Raw genomic sequence first — 16,107 nt, forward strand, 5'->3', positions numbered from 1 at the left:
ATTATGGAAATATTTATGGTAGAAAAAAGACAAAAAATTAAAAAAAAATTGCTTATTCACAACCCTTATAAGTCACGGTTGTCCTCAACTTTCTATCCAAATTTTGCTTGTTCATTTATATACATAATATATTATATATATATAGTATAAACTCTACATAAATTTCTCTAACAAAGGAGATATGTGACCCCCCCACCTCAGGATTAACTCAGATTCCCGACCCGGGGACGCCAAACCACTAAACAACTCAATATATGCTTACATAAACTCAAAGTTAATTAATAACATAAAATTCGTACAACAAATTCAAGCCTACAATAAAACTTATGATCCATCGTAAGTATCTAACTAGATACAGACATACGTCTATTATATAAATATTATTTGTCATGATGCTACTCGCCTCTCGACGTCCGTTAAAACCTTAATTCATCAATTTTACATATATCGATGGACATCCTTCTACAAAACTCTTTCCTGAGGTTTGTTCGAAAAAAGCAGAGTTCTTCAAATTATCAAATAATTACGTTTACAAAAGAATCATCAGAGTTTCATCACAATCATCAAAAGTTCATCAAAATAGTTATCACACGATTAAAATGGAGTATTCAATAACTGTAGGTTCATCAATTCATCAAGTTCATGAAGTTGGGATCCCGGCCAGCTAAACAATTGGTTTGGCTTACTTCTGATAAGGAATCATCATCATCAGTTCATCAAGAATCGGTGCAAGAATACTCATTTTTTATCCGTGAATCATCAACCAAATTAAATCAATCATCATTTAAAGTTCAAAACCTTATCAAAGCATCAACAACAAATTAATACAGTATATACTTACCTTTAACCGCTTTTAAACCTTAGATTCTTTTTCAGTCTCAAACCTCGATATTTTTAATTTTTTCCTAAAAATATCAATCATGATTCTCGAATTTATTAACATGTTTTAATATTTTAATTTATTGAATCTCAACTACAAAATTCTACTAACTAAAATCTTGTTAATTAATTCAAACTAACTAACTAATAATACTGAATCCTCAAATAAACTTAATAAATAATAATAATATGATAATGTAATAAATAAAAGACGAGGGCAAGAGAGACATACCAAAATGTTGGAAGCATACTACTTCTCCTAGATTAACTTTTAGGCCAAAAGTTTCTATATAATGTGGAGGGAAGGGCACTTCTCTCCTCTTACTCGATGTGGCATAAGTTTAATTATGATTTTAAAAAGAGATAAAATTGACGGTAATACACAAAGAAGAGGTGCTTAGTTTGGCTTAGGCACCTCATCGTGTTGATGGCAAAAACGTGGAGCATCTTGAGTACAAGTTAGATTCTTAATGTTATTTAGCATCTTTCTAATTATCCTTAATTCTCTCTTTATGGAATTGGTTTGGTATGTAGAAATATAGTGTAAGGTAGGTAAGTAGGCTTGAGTAATATTGAGCCGTGACCTAGACCACAAGCATCTTAGCAACACCTGACTAATATATTATTATTTTTAAATTGTTATTGTATTGTACAGTCATACAATATAACGCTATTAAGTTTTACATCCTAAAGAGATTACTTTCCAAATTTTATATAAGACCACATTTGTTACAAGTTTTAAATTATATTTTTACACACTTTAATCCCACATTGAAATGGGAAGAAAAGTACAAATCTCTCATGCTCTATATAATCATTCTCTATATAATCAAAGTAGAGCCGCTAATTTAGAAAATTATAACTCAGTGTTGTTGCCTTGCATCCACTTGGGGTGAAGGTAGCTAAACATTTAAATACAAACTTCATTGAAATACAAACGTCAAGGCATGGAATATGCATGACAAGATAATTAGTTCAAAGTTTTAATAAAAATAAGTGCGAGGACGTTCCCCAGTGTTTTGGTGGTTAAACATCTAAATAATTTGTGTCCCACATCGAAATGTCTTTGAATGAAGCCTTTAATGCTCTATACAGTTGAAATGGGGACGACTCACTTAATAAAAATTAACACTTGTTTCTTGGGATCCAGCCAAAACTTTTGAAAATGTGGTTTTCTCTCTCGTGACACCTCAAAATATAGACACCTCAAAAATATATAATGTGGGACTCTTGGCCTCCTGATAGTATTTCTCATGTTTTACCTATAAACTAATAACTCATGGTTAAAATAACCTTAATGCTAGGTCCAAAATTCAATCTATGATTTAATTTTTGAAACAAAAATGCACATTTCTATGCTTGAGTGAAATTCGAAGGAAACCTTAAGTTCATCTTGCCCTACATCGATGGGTATATAGATGAGACTCCCCTTAAAGACTATAAACCTTAATCAGAATAACTAACTAATGTGATGGATTTCTTGTGGCATAATTTAGAGCTGAAATATCCTGAAAATTTTAAATTACAATTTTTTTAAACTTTTAAGTCAAAATTCTAAAGTAAGGATTATGAAATCTGAACTCAAACTCTCAAAGAAACTCATAAGGGAAAAGGGGAAGATGGGTTTTGAAACAATAATAAAATATCCATTCCATATAAAGTAAAAATAAAAGTAGTTGAACCATATTTTCTCTCTATATTAGAACTTCAAACCAAACTCTTAGTGAAACAAATAGACATAGAAGTATATTTTGCTTTGAGTCGACCTTATTTGGTCTCACTTCCCTCGAAATTGTCCCACAAGAATGTATAATGTGTTTTTCTACATGGCCACACTCAATTAATATTTATTGAGCTAATTTACATTAGCTCATAAAACAAGTTCAAACTTTTTATCTATCTTTTATATTTCTTTATTTTGGTGTCCTGAGATATTCGACCACCAACATACTATAATACAAATATTTATTATGAAATCTTTTTATTTATTGAATTCGACTACATAGTACTCATATGAAAGAAAATGGATACTTGCTTGCTTTCCTCTTTTAAGCACTTCTTCTTCTTGCACACACATAGATATTAATTGGTTGAGGCTCCATTTCTCTTTTTGTGTGTTGTAAAGGCTTTTCAAGTAACTGTATTGATTAGAGAAAGAATTTAAAAACGGTTCTTTAACATTCATCTTAAGACCCTTCAATTTTCTATAATTTCAATTCCTTTCATAATGTACTCTCTCATGCTTCCCAGGCCATCAAATTTCATCTTTGTAAGTGAATTCATGAGATTGCTCACTTTGCTTTGTGCGAAACTTTTGTACTTTTCAGCAATAGAATTATAGTAGTCCCTTGCATATATAGTTTCCGGAATGCCTCCTTGTAAGGCATTTGTCTTACTTATTTTCATGCATATTAATGCCATCTTGATATGCTTATGCCACCGCTCATACTTATTTTTGGCATCTCTGGTTGTATTTGCATTTAACTTTGTAGGTGGGTCTTCTTTTAAAACATGATCGAAGTCCAAAATTCCAAGGTTCAATTCAATATCTTGTTTCCACTTCTTGAAATTTAATCCATTGAGTAGTTCCATTTTATTAGTACTCATGGGAAAACTCATTCTTGTAGAAAGTCTCATTCTTGGTTTAATCATCAGTGAAACTTTACTTTATGTGTACATGTTTATGTATGAGATTTATCTAGTTTCACTTAATACCATAATATATGAGATTTATCATATATACATTTATATTTAAATAAATCTGTATATGTGTCCTAAAATAAGCTATATAAAATCCACTGTATCCATGTATCAATTACACATATCATTTTAAGAGGTGGTATCATTTGTGATATACTGTTCTTTTAATTAAATGCATCAACAATTTATCCTATACTTTTAGATTTATCAAATAAAATTTTAGTTCACACAAATTAACAACTTTAGAAGTTCAAAAATCATTCTAAATTTTTAATCCTTCACGAAATGCAAATATCAATACATATACAATTCAACTAATTTATTAGTATTGAATTCAAATGTTCAATAAATGCCTATTAATTCATGATATATTATAATCGCATAAATATGGCTGCTTTGGCAGCAATATATATAGTATTAAATATAAAGACAAATATTATAGAAAAGAAGAAAAAAATAGAATTCACTGCAACTATGAATTCGTAATATAATCTTTAACATTCAAGTATTAATCCCAAAAATATTATCTAAAACTTTAAATCTGTTGCTCTGATACCACTGTTAGATTAACAATAAAATTATAGATCAATCTGCTAAAGATATACTAACTTGTTTTAGTAATACTTGAATGCATTTTGAATCTTCTCCTGGATCCACCCTTTATGTTCTCCTTCATTTCTATTATGATGGGACAAATACCTTCTGAGAAGATAAGTTCAATATTTGAACAAGTTATGACCGTTCTCTTCATCAAAAAACAGTTAATAACTATCTATCTCAATTAACATGTCTTCAGGATTATTACAAGTGAATCTAAATTCAAACAGATAAAATTATATATGTAATGCATATTTGATTATATCCAAAGTTATATATAATAACTACAACTTGTATAGGTGTGTGAAACCTAATCCTGTTTTTTGTGTCTATATATATCATTAGTTCATACGGTAATATTACACATAAAGCATCTAAAAACTCAGATGTAGTTTAAATTGATTGCGTTATCTCCCATGGATTCTAATAGGGAAACTGATAGAATATGATACCAATTACTGAGAGGGAATTATTTATTTTTGGATATAAAAGTGAAAATCAGCCAGTCTCAGTGGACAGGGAGCATAACTCACATGGCTATAAGAGTAAGTAATCTTTGTTAAATGTCATGGAAGCCAACGTTCCCCACCTCTCTCGTATGCTTGATAATTCCATTTTATTCCTTACTTTCTTTACGGTCTGGTTCGACTGAGTTCCGTCTAACTACCATTCTGAAACGATGTCATGCATTGAATTAAAATCCATTCCTATTCTACACACTTGTTTTAAGTTAGGATAAGAGATCATCTGATTATCTCTCCTACCACTTCTTGAATCTTGTAATTTAAGGCTATATAACTAATCAGTAGAAAGCAGATATATATACGATTCGATATACTTATTTATGAAACTAGTTTGTGGATTGCACAAATCACAGCTTGAATAATAATTATTATTCCTTATTTTACATACATGCATATATATCTAAATGCTAAAATGACAACTATACGAAGAAGGATCAAGGAGAAGATGCAAGAGATTTAACAATCCTAATGATTGAAACCCAAGAAGACTTCAAGACTTCAAGTAGATTCAATATTCAGTGTATGCTTAAATTGTAGTATAACAACGGTGGTGTTAAGTAGGCACTTTAGCATAGATTTTCAAAAACTTGAAAAGCAAAACAAAAGTCTTCACAATCAGCAGCAATTTTGATGACTAAACCCACAAAACATTACACACACTATTCTAAAAAAAAATGAATCTATTCCAATATTTCTAAATTTCTTTGCTAATTGGCTACTGTTGGGCCTGGTCCACTTATGTGGGCTATGATTTTATTAAGCCCAACTAAATAAATGAAAAAAAACAAAAACACAGTAGAATGTTAGAGAGAGAGAAAAAAAAGGAAATAAAAGGGGGGAGACAAAATGTTTTGTGGAGTAGCGTGAAGTGATTCAAGACAATCCCAGAGGTGGAAGTACAAGCAGCAACAAGGTTGTATCTGTGAATTCTCTCCTACAAATCGGTGAGAATATCCAAACTTGGTTTGCTGTATTATTAGTGAAATCCACATCTCTGTGAAGATTAATGTTTGTATGTACGTCTAGTATTAACTACAGAGAAACTTGTGTAACCCATTATTTATAGTGGAATTGTTTTAGTGTGGGTGGTTTAATGTCACCTCGTGATTTTTTCCCAGGGTTTTCCACGTCAAAAATCTGGTTTGTTTTTTTACTTCTTTGCTGCTGTTATTTTGATCTATATTGCTTCAATTTTCTGTCCGTATATTGATGGGTGCATCATCCTATTTTACACATAAAGAGGAAGTCTAAAGTGTAGTTGCATATAGCTTAGCTTGTTGTTCATTAATTGTGGTCTCCGGTAACCTTAGAGCATTGCTCTTAAAGTCTAGTGTATCCAAAAAAGAGTTTATTACACTCTTTTACTCCCAACAGCTACTAAGAAAGAAACCCTTTTATGAAAAAAAGCTATAAATACTAATAGTCCAAACAAAATAACTCTCTAAAATTAAACAAACACCAACATTGAATACCCAAGTGCTCAAGTATTTGTCCAATCTTTCTGTGCTTACCAAAATCACAAAAAAATATGAGATGAATTGTGTTTTTACAAAATATATTAACTTCAATCACAACGTCACAACTAAGGACTCATTGTTTGCTAAATAATTACATTGCCAAAATACCAACTCATTGACCTACAACTAAGCTAGATACAACTCCTGAATATTAAATTTTTTCGTGCAACTAAATATTTACCAAAATAAATAGAATATCTAGGGCAGAAATCGCTTAGCTATTCCTACCTAACCACGAGCATCATATTACTCTTACTTCACAAATTCAACCTTGACGGTAATAATCTCAACTTCAACTGCTACTACTTCCCAGCTATTTATGTATGTTTAAATAATTACAACACTTAACATCCCAACATATCGCCCCTCAGCATAGCACGGACAAACAAATACTAGCTCTTAAATAATACAAAACACAGTACACCCCTGACACAAACAACTGATGACTACAGAAAACAGTTGAATGATCTGACTTAAATTGGATTTCTGGTTCTATTTTCAACAAAAATGGTACAAACAATAGAAAGACTTGTAGTAGTTGCAAGATTGTTGCGCTAAAGATTTGCTGATATATGATGATCATAAGTTTAACTACAAGGGACGAGGAGTACATGTCATTGCAGTTTGCAGGCCTTTAAACATTATGAACATGCAACTTCCAGAACACATCAGTGGTGTTGTCATCCTTGCTTCATTATATTGAGGAATTTGGATGGTGATAACGACCAGCTAATAGAATACAGAAAAATCACTGCTGCAGAAATGCACTGAAGAGGACTCACTCCTGCTGTTCTGTGCCTCTGCAAATGTGAATATAAAGTATCCACTATTGAGGTATCTCTCCTTCCTCTAGCTCCTCCTCTACTGGCAAAACTTTGCTTGAACCGAGAAGATCATTTGTTTCCACTAGTCCCAGTTCCTCCATGAACATTCCATCAAGATTAGAAAAATCATCAAAACTTTATTCTGATATCAGATCCGAAATTGAACCTAATAACCCTTGCACAAGTTCAGGGTCTAGCTTTTCAATTATTTCTGCCACAGTAGAATTGACAGTGAAATCCAACTGCTCATCTAAAGCTTTGTCAAAGAATATATCATTCTTTGTCCCTTCTTGTTCACTTGCTGTTGCACATGAAGAGCTGTCTAGCGTGTCTGCTGGTTTTTCTTCCTTAATTACCTCCTCCCTCAAGAGAACTCCTTTTGGACTCCGTTCTCCATTCTTTATGAACTCCTTATGGTCGAGCTTATGACGAATTTCAACTTTTGTAACTTCAAAATCATAATGGTGCGAAGGTAGGAATATATAAATTACAGGGTACTCAATAATACTTAAATTGGCCAACTGCTCACATATTGGTGCCTCTATATCTAGCTGGACGAAAGGTGACTTAGAATGCTGCATTTAAAGAACAATACAAAACAGGTACAATAAAACAAGTTCAAACTTTTTATCTATCTTTTATATTTTTTTCTTTGGGAGTTGTGAGATATTCGACCACCAACATACTATAATACAAATACTTATTATGAAATCTTTTTATTTATTGAATTCGACTACATAGTACTCATATAATAGCACTTAACTACTTTATATTATTTTACTCAACTAAAATCTTTATTCCTTTCATTCCATCTAATATATTTTAAGTCGGGGTGTTACAAGATAGATGCTTTTAATATTAAAATTCAATAAGATTAAATATCATATTTTTTACTAAAAGTATATGCTTACAATTTTCTAAACATAAGTTTTTGTTGATATTTTATATTTGTATTATTACATATATGAATGATGGAAATGTGTCTTGTAGTTTATATTTTAACAAACTATAAAATTTCAAAATTATGATAAAGCTAAATTTTCACTAAACTTTTTTATAATTTGATACTACAGGACGAAAAATATCCAATTTAATTTATTCTGAATAAAAAATCATTTAAATCAAGAGAAGAGGACTTTGGCGGAGGGAGCAATGAGAAGAATAAAAAATCAGATTAAACGCGGGAAGCACAATTTGGAAAATTTGAAAACAGAAGAAACAAATACCCTGCAAGATACCAAAAAGTAACGGTTGGTAATAGCTGTACACCACGCCCAGTTCACTCTGTAGGCGTATATAACCAATGCTAACCAACTGCTAGGGTTTTACGGGCGCCTCTCTCCCTTTCCTCAAAAACTCTCTTATCTTTTGCAGGCTAAATTGACTCTAGTAAAATTCTCATTTCTTTAAGCTTCCAATCGTCGCCAAAGGACTGTAGAGGTGTTGAAACTGACGAGGTATGCTATCTTCTCTTTGATCACAGTCTTTACATTCTGATGAATTTGAATATGTGATATATATATTCTGTTGTAGTAAACTGAATTTGAATGGATGCTTTAGAATTCATAAAGAAATCAACAGATGCTCAAGTTTTCTTTAACCTCTAATCAGTTTGAAGGTGTTTTCATCTAAGGCAAACCACCAAATGATTTCTTGCTTGTGGTTTGAGGTTATTAATTGGTACTATTCATTGGAAAAAATTCAATTGAATTAATTAGTTGAATCCTAAGATTATAAGTTTTTTCTGGGATGTATTGGATACATGATTTGTCTCTATAATTGGCTAACTACAATTTGTGCGAGTCTTAAATTGTTGTTAAGAAAATTAACAAAAACCAACTCAACACGTTGGCCTTCATTTTGAAAAACAATTTGAGACATATTTGGGCTCTAGCATTTTAGTATACGTTGAAAGAAAAGATCTCACTCAAACTCACGCAAAATATTTAGGATAAGAGATATTTTATATAAACTATAATACTTGAAAATGACTTCATTACAAATGATTAGGTACAAGCCTTTATATAGGACTCCATCAAAAAATCTTGACACTTGCTTAATTGCTAGAGTTCAAAAGACTCTTACTTAAATACTACACATCAAGCCTTAGATATTGATGAATGGATGCCTTAATTAGTTATCGAAAGAACCTTAGTTGTCGAATGAACCTGATCGGCTAACCCCATACATCGATTAAATGACAAGTTTGTGGAGAGGTCATCCCTAATATTAACGTGCAAATGCTACAAAGAAAGTCCGTTTACGATATATGTTGGGAAAAAAGAAAAGATAAATTTGTGGAGGGGGCATAGTAATCCAAAACAAGGTTTTTGAAAAATATTTATTATATAAACTTATATATTTAGTATTGATATCAATTGAAGATATGTAAAAGAAATAGGATTCCAACTAATTATAGTATTTATAACACCCACATCACATATCGAAGAGATTGGATTAGTGTCATCGGTATCAAATCGAATATTGTATTTTTTCTGTATATGCGTACATGTTACTTATCATATGCAACCCATCAAAAATTATACATCTAAAACCTTAAAACATACCGAAAATAATGAAAGTTGTACATAACGAAAGGATGTTTCCCAAAGTCTATGACTTACAGTGAGTTTATAAGAAATTTTACAAGATAGATGATTTGTATGTGAGGAAAGCCTATGAATTTAAATAATAAAGATGATGAAGAAAGATAGATTATGATCTCGAGAGAGATCTGTGCGACCCCGAAGGATTAGGAGAGAAAGAAGAGAATATAACGCATATATAGAGTTACGAAACCTTAATTATAATTCTACTAGTTATCCTTATTCAAATATAATCTATAATTAGGCTCATTGTTCAACCATAATTTCAATTCTTAATCTTTATCAAATTTTATTCTTTTTTTCAAATTTTTTCATATAATTAACAATTTAAAAATTACGGAATATTATAAATTTAATTGTTATGTCATAATTTGAATATTGTGATATAATAGTTTTTATGTTGGGAATATGATATACTTGTTTTATTTCTCTTGCGTGACAAATTTTAGGAATCTAATTTTCCAATTTTAGTGCATTACATACCAATCAATTATTATTATACCATGTCTCTAATTCTAAAACCTAACAACACCATCAAAAACTTAATTTAACCACCATTCATCAATCACTCACGGAAATTAATAAGAAAATTAGAAGTGAAAGAGAGAAGACTCGAAATAAACAAGAGAAACTAACTTGTTCGTTGTTATAAATAATTGTCCAATTTTACTAGTTAAACACACTCAGACAATCTTTGACAAGATTCAAAATATTTACATCAAGTGAGAACTTTAAACCAACATGTGTACGATCAAACCACGCACTTTTCGAGACACCACTATTTATGCCCCTCGATGGTGGCATGTTTCTTTCAATAAAAGATATTTAAGAAACCTTTACATATTACTATTCTTTTAATGTAGTTTAGTACCCCAAACCTTTTCCAAAATATTGAAATTACTTTAAGTTATACATTACAATTTAGTCCCAAAAGTTTTACAAGTTTTATGTAAACTCCTGAACTTTACAAACTTATTGTTAAGCCTTTAACTCTATATTGAATTAGAAATGAAATATCACATTCAATGGTAAGATATAAAATTTTACCCTTATTTATTACTAAAAATATATAATTTTATAGTGTAGTTGTGCACAGCCATTATCTTTCATATTTAGTATAGTGTAGATGTGCATGGTCATTATCTTTCATATTTGCACTCTGAGTATTCTCTTTATCCTATTCCCACCATTTTACTTTTAGATCAATATTTTTTGTCATATGGCAAGAATTTGCTTCATATGGAGGTCCTTAACTATTCTCATATTTAATTTGGTTACACTGTTAGATTATTACTTTTTCACATATGGTAATAATATCCTAGACACCTACTGACATGAAGAATTATTTCTTTGCAAGAAGAGAGAGATATGCCGATCTTTGGCTTTGGCTTTGTACTGATATTTAATAAATTTCACCTCCTGCGATACACCACTTCCATCAATATTTACATAATTTCACTTAAATTATATATAATTTGAATAAAATTCTAATATATATTATTGGATACTAAAATTTATAAACATGTAATTTGAATTTGAATGTGTATACTTCCCAATTAAGATCAAATAGCATGAAATAGTATATGATTGAGAGGAATTGAACCATTATATTAACCTCTTTTGTAACTTTATAATAATAATAAAAAAATGCTAATAGTTCTCCGGGTTACGTCACCTCGCATACCTCCGGTTCTTTGATGTTTTTTTGAATAAGTAGTAATGTTTGACAATTTAAGCTCGTCTGATTATGTCACCTGGAATACCTTTGGTTCTTTGATGTTTTTAACTGTTGTGATAATTATAGTATTACTTTGCTGATTATATATAAACTTATTAGCTATACTTGTTTTTGTTTTTTTCTTTCTAAGCAAAAGGCCAATGAGGTATATACTTCTTACTATGGACATAGGTTGAAAACAACATTTAAGGTTTTAGACGAGATGGTTACTTATTCAAATAAAATTGGTTATATGCTGCAATTGTGTGTCAAGTGTTCATAATCTGTACAAGTACATCTAGAATCCTCGAAAATAAAAAAAAATATGCGCAGTTAAGTATGATTGGTGAGACTTGATAAAAAAAACTATGATGGTGAGATGGTTACTCAATTAGATAATGTTTTCTACAGGTTACAACTTTCTGTCACGTGTTCATAATCTTTCTCTTTTTTTCGGTGAGAAGCCTGTTTTATATTATAGCATGTTGCATTTATAGACTTTTTTTGTGCAAATTAGAAATATGCAATGATGTGCACAAGTGTGTTCTTGTATATGCTTTGTTATCTATATAGCAAAATGTTGTCAAACGTTATACTTTATAGTTTATAAAATTCTTATATTCCGCCGACTATTTTAGGGTAAAGGGCTTGATGTTTAGAAGTTGAGGACGAAGTTGTTTTTCTTGTTCGTGTTGTCGGACTTAAACTTGCACGTCTTAATATTGTCGATTTCAAAGCTATCACTAAATGTTTGTAGGCTGGACGTTTTCCTTTGAAGAGGTCCTCCGTATTCTCTAGACTGAAAAATTATGAAAGACATTTGAAGAAATAATAATTAAATCCTATTATTTTCCATCCTAAAACTGGCAGGTTATTTCTTTTCTAGTTCGTGTATCCATAAGGCGGTGTGGAAGCAAACATAAATGTTCAGTTATCCTCATCATAGTTATATTTCATCGATCTCAATGAACAAATTGAAAGGAACACTTTACGAGAGCCCAGAGCCCGGAAGACATGGTCATATTCCACAAATAGAATGGATGTGTCCTCCAAAGGTATGAGTTGAAACATTGATATTACATACATTTTGATATCTTTTTAGTTTAAGATGCTATGCACTTTTCTTTTATAAGTTGATGTTGACTATTATACACGGATTTTAATAACAGTTAACTTTGGATATTAACTGGGGTGTGGCTGCTGGGCAAGAGAGCATAGAGGCTACCCGGAGACGTGTACCAACTGATCCTAGGTAAAGTTTATCTTGTTCCACTACAAGAAATTTCATTATTACCAACGCCAGATTCGGTTGGCAAATCAAGCAAATCCGTAGGTAAAAGACATTCCTAACGAAACGCCCACTGAACTAGACCGTTGGAGGAAACGTCGTTGGGAAGCACCTTACTAACCGATTGAGTGTTCGTTACTAAATTAGTAACGGATTAATAACAAACTAATAACACACCACCTCTTCAGAAACTAACAAAATAAACACCATAAACTAACAGAATATTTCGGTTGCTAAATATAGCCACAGAATTCTAATGGAAATCTGTTATTAAAAAATAGTAACAAAATAATATCGGAATGTCAGTTGTTAAATTTAGTAACAAAATAAATACCAATATATTGGTTGCTAAATCTAGTAACAAAATTCTAATGAAAATTTGTTGTTAAATTCAGTAACAAAATGCTATCGAAACATCTGTTGTTAAATTTAGTAACAAAATAAACACCAATATTTTGGTTGCTAAATCTAGCAACAAAATTCTAATGAAAATCTGTTATTAAATCCAGTAACAAACTAGTATCAAATAAAAATCTGTTGTTAAATTTAGTAACAAAATAACCAACAAGGAATTAATAGGCTATCCGTCGTTAAATTTGGTTAAAAAGAACCAAATAAAATGTATGTTAGTAAATTTAAAACACACAACAGTTTCCCAACAAAATAAATATCAAAAGAAACACTTGGCTAATATCCAAATTCCAAATTGGGAGTAAGAGTTAAGTTATCTCAACCCCTTGGAATAGTACACCAACATATCCAAAAGCAAGCCTTTAATTCTGCTGAGGTACTAGTTATACTATCACAGTTCACAACCAAGTGTTCACCCTTGCAACACTATTATAGTGTCATACAACAAAATACAGTCAAGTGCACAAAATATAGTCAATTGCACCATGAAAAGTCTAAACTAGTTAACATGCGAAACTAGTTAACATACTAAACTAGTTACTCATCATCATTCTCGCTTTCCAGATCAGCGTTAGGAGTGGTAGGGGACTGAACAGCTTGAGCAGAAGTAGCCTCGAGAATTTTGGCAATTTGGTTCTCCATTTTTTTCATTTTATCCTTCATCAATTTTAATTCCTCTTGCAACTTCTGATTTTCTGCATTGGGAAAGGATGAACTGCAAGTAGGAGTAATCTTTGAGCCATAAAAGATACTTTGCGATGAACCAACTCCATAGACCCTCTTTTTCTTGTCAACACCTCCTGCTGCCTCAAGAAAAATAGCATTCTTATCAACAGGCTCTCCAGCTTTCTCATGGAGCTCACAAAGTCTCAGGAATGTTTCCTGCACCCATCCACAGTATTACCGGCTATTGAACATAAAATTGATAAAATTAATTGTAACCAAAGAAACAACATTTCCTTCCTACATAAGCACATTTCCCCAGTAGAGTAATCTTCATAACAACCCAAGGTCATGTATAAAACCGCAATTTTAAGAAATCACAATGTGCATAACAATTCATACCAACATAAAAATTAAATTGTCTTTCATATGTCGGGTATTTCATTTTTCCAGTTTAAGACCAAATTAGACCAAATCTAAATATGTCTAAAAATATCAGCGGTTAAATTTAAAGATTCGACCAAAACTATGTTAAACATATAAATCACAACATAAAGAATCTGGTTGCACGTACAGTAATATCAAATAGATGATGATTTAATAATTATTGGTCACATTGAATACAAATAATTGGTAGATTAATATGCATACCCTTCACGCAACAACAAATGGTCAAAAAGCGGAAGAACCACATAAGATAATACTGACATAAAAAAATAATTAGGCAGAGGAAAGGAGGAAAGAATTCTGCAACTCCTAATTTATCTTGTACTTGTAATTTATCTTGTACTTGTAATTTTTTACCATTTTTGCATAAAAGCAAGCTAAAAATAAGCACATACGAAAATTAAAATAACTTACATATGTTTGTTGGCTTTTTTTATCAACCCAAATCCTTTCGACACCAGAGTCAAGGTCATCCTCATCATCGTCGTCATCCTCGCCATTCTCGCCATATTGCAAATTCTTCTTTTTCTTCACACGTTTAGTGTGCGTCAATAAAAACACCTGATCTGCAGTTGGCTCGCGATTGTACTTCATTTTCTATAAAAATGAGCAGCACACCTTAGAGCATGGGATTATAATTTAAAAAAACATATAATGTATCAATAAAAAATTACCCAATGAGCTGCAACCGTCCTATGGGAGGCAGAACCGCTCGTGTGTGTTGAATGGTGGCCATCAGCCCCGCCGCAACGATTATTTTCTGAATCATCGACTTCCTTTGAAAATCTAGAGATTGCCAAAATGTTACCCATTTCTCATAAACATTCTGGCCAAGTCCTGAATGTCGTTCTTCACCCTTTTCCCAGCGAGCTCGAGCAACACTACACACTTCTGAATACTTCTTCCGTGCAGTTATTAACCAGCCCCGATATACCACTGCATCCAATTGCTTCCACACAAAATATTTCTACAACAATAAACGACTCCTTGTTACAAAGCAATTCATAAATTCAAGTACAAGAAGGAATGAAATTACAAGATGTGTATTTACCTTAAATTCCTCAAAATAAAAATCTCGAGTTTCTTTTGAAATTGACTTCCAGTTATATCCTTCAGGCTCAAGTCTCTCGTATATGATTTTCCTAATCCTAGAAAAGCACTGATTTGACGGTTCCAACCTTAAGAAAACAAAATTTATGCAAGGCATATGAATAACACTCCTAAATTTACAAAACAGAAACAATTTTGCGATAAAACAATTAAATAAAAACTTACACATCCTCAATAACTTCTACTTGAATCCGTCCGTCAATATGTGTAGAGCCAATGGACCAACAACCAAAATTATTAGCAGCTGTAGAAGATAAATTTAGTGTGTTGGTGTCAGTTGATGTGATTGAGCAGAGAGCTGCTGGGATTGTTGTGACTGATCTGGGGTGTTTGGCATTGAATGAGATGTGTGCTGGGATGCCTGCTGTCTTGATTGAACAGGTGATTGTTCTTGTGATTGAGTTGGTCTGCTTCCAGTGGGACTCCCAAAGTCAAGCACTTCCTTGTTTTTCTAAAATTAATTGACATATGAACTTTAGTTCCGTGATTTTGATTATGCACCAATCCAATTATAATATTGTATGTAACTACAATGCATAATGGAATTAAAAAAAATATGTATGTGTGTTACTTGTTATCAAACACAGTATACAAACAAAGTATATTTTTTTATGTGTATTACTTGTAATCCAAATTATAAAATTGTATATAACTATAATACACATTGTCTGTCTGAAAAATACCTAGCTTACAATAGAGGGAAAAAACAAATCTTGTTAATATTTTTCTAATCAGAATAATTCATCACTTACTTGTTTGTTGTAACGATGTTCTGATCGAGCTGGAATCCTCTTTCCTAATGGAGTTGAATTGCATTTTCCTGA

General features: G+C 31.5%; 2 protein-coding genes across 2 annotated transcripts; both read right to left on the reverse strand.

Moving 5' to 3' along the window:
• Positions 1-3,075: 3,075 nt before the first annotated feature.
• Positions 3,076-3,471, reverse strand: LOC141702647 (uncharacterized). The gene has a single exon (XM_074506293.1). It carries the CDS (start codon positions 3,469-3,471, stop codon positions 3,076-3,078), a length of 396 nt encoding a protein of 131 aa, XP_074362394.1.
• Positions 3,472-13,600: 10,129 nt separating this feature from the next.
• Positions 13,601-14,985, reverse strand: LOC141702648 (uncharacterized). Its single transcript, XM_074506294.1, has 3 exons — positions 14,848-14,985; positions 14,588-14,770; positions 13,601-13,945 (listed from the first exon to the last, which is right to left on the reverse strand). The coding sequence occupies exons 1-3, from the start codon at positions 14,983-14,985 to the stop codon at positions 13,601-13,603; spliced, it is 666 nt and encodes a 221-aa protein (XP_074362395.1).
• Between the last annotated feature and the right edge of the window lie 1,122 nt (positions 14,986-16,107).

Source organism: Apium graveolens, unplaced genomic scaffold (assembly GCF_009905375.1).
Source record: "Apium graveolens cultivar Ventura unplaced genomic scaffold, ASM990537v1 ctg5403, whole genome shotgun sequence".
In the NCBI taxonomy this organism is placed as follows: domain Eukaryota; kingdom Viridiplantae; phylum Streptophyta; class Magnoliopsida; order Apiales; family Apiaceae; genus Apium; species Apium graveolens.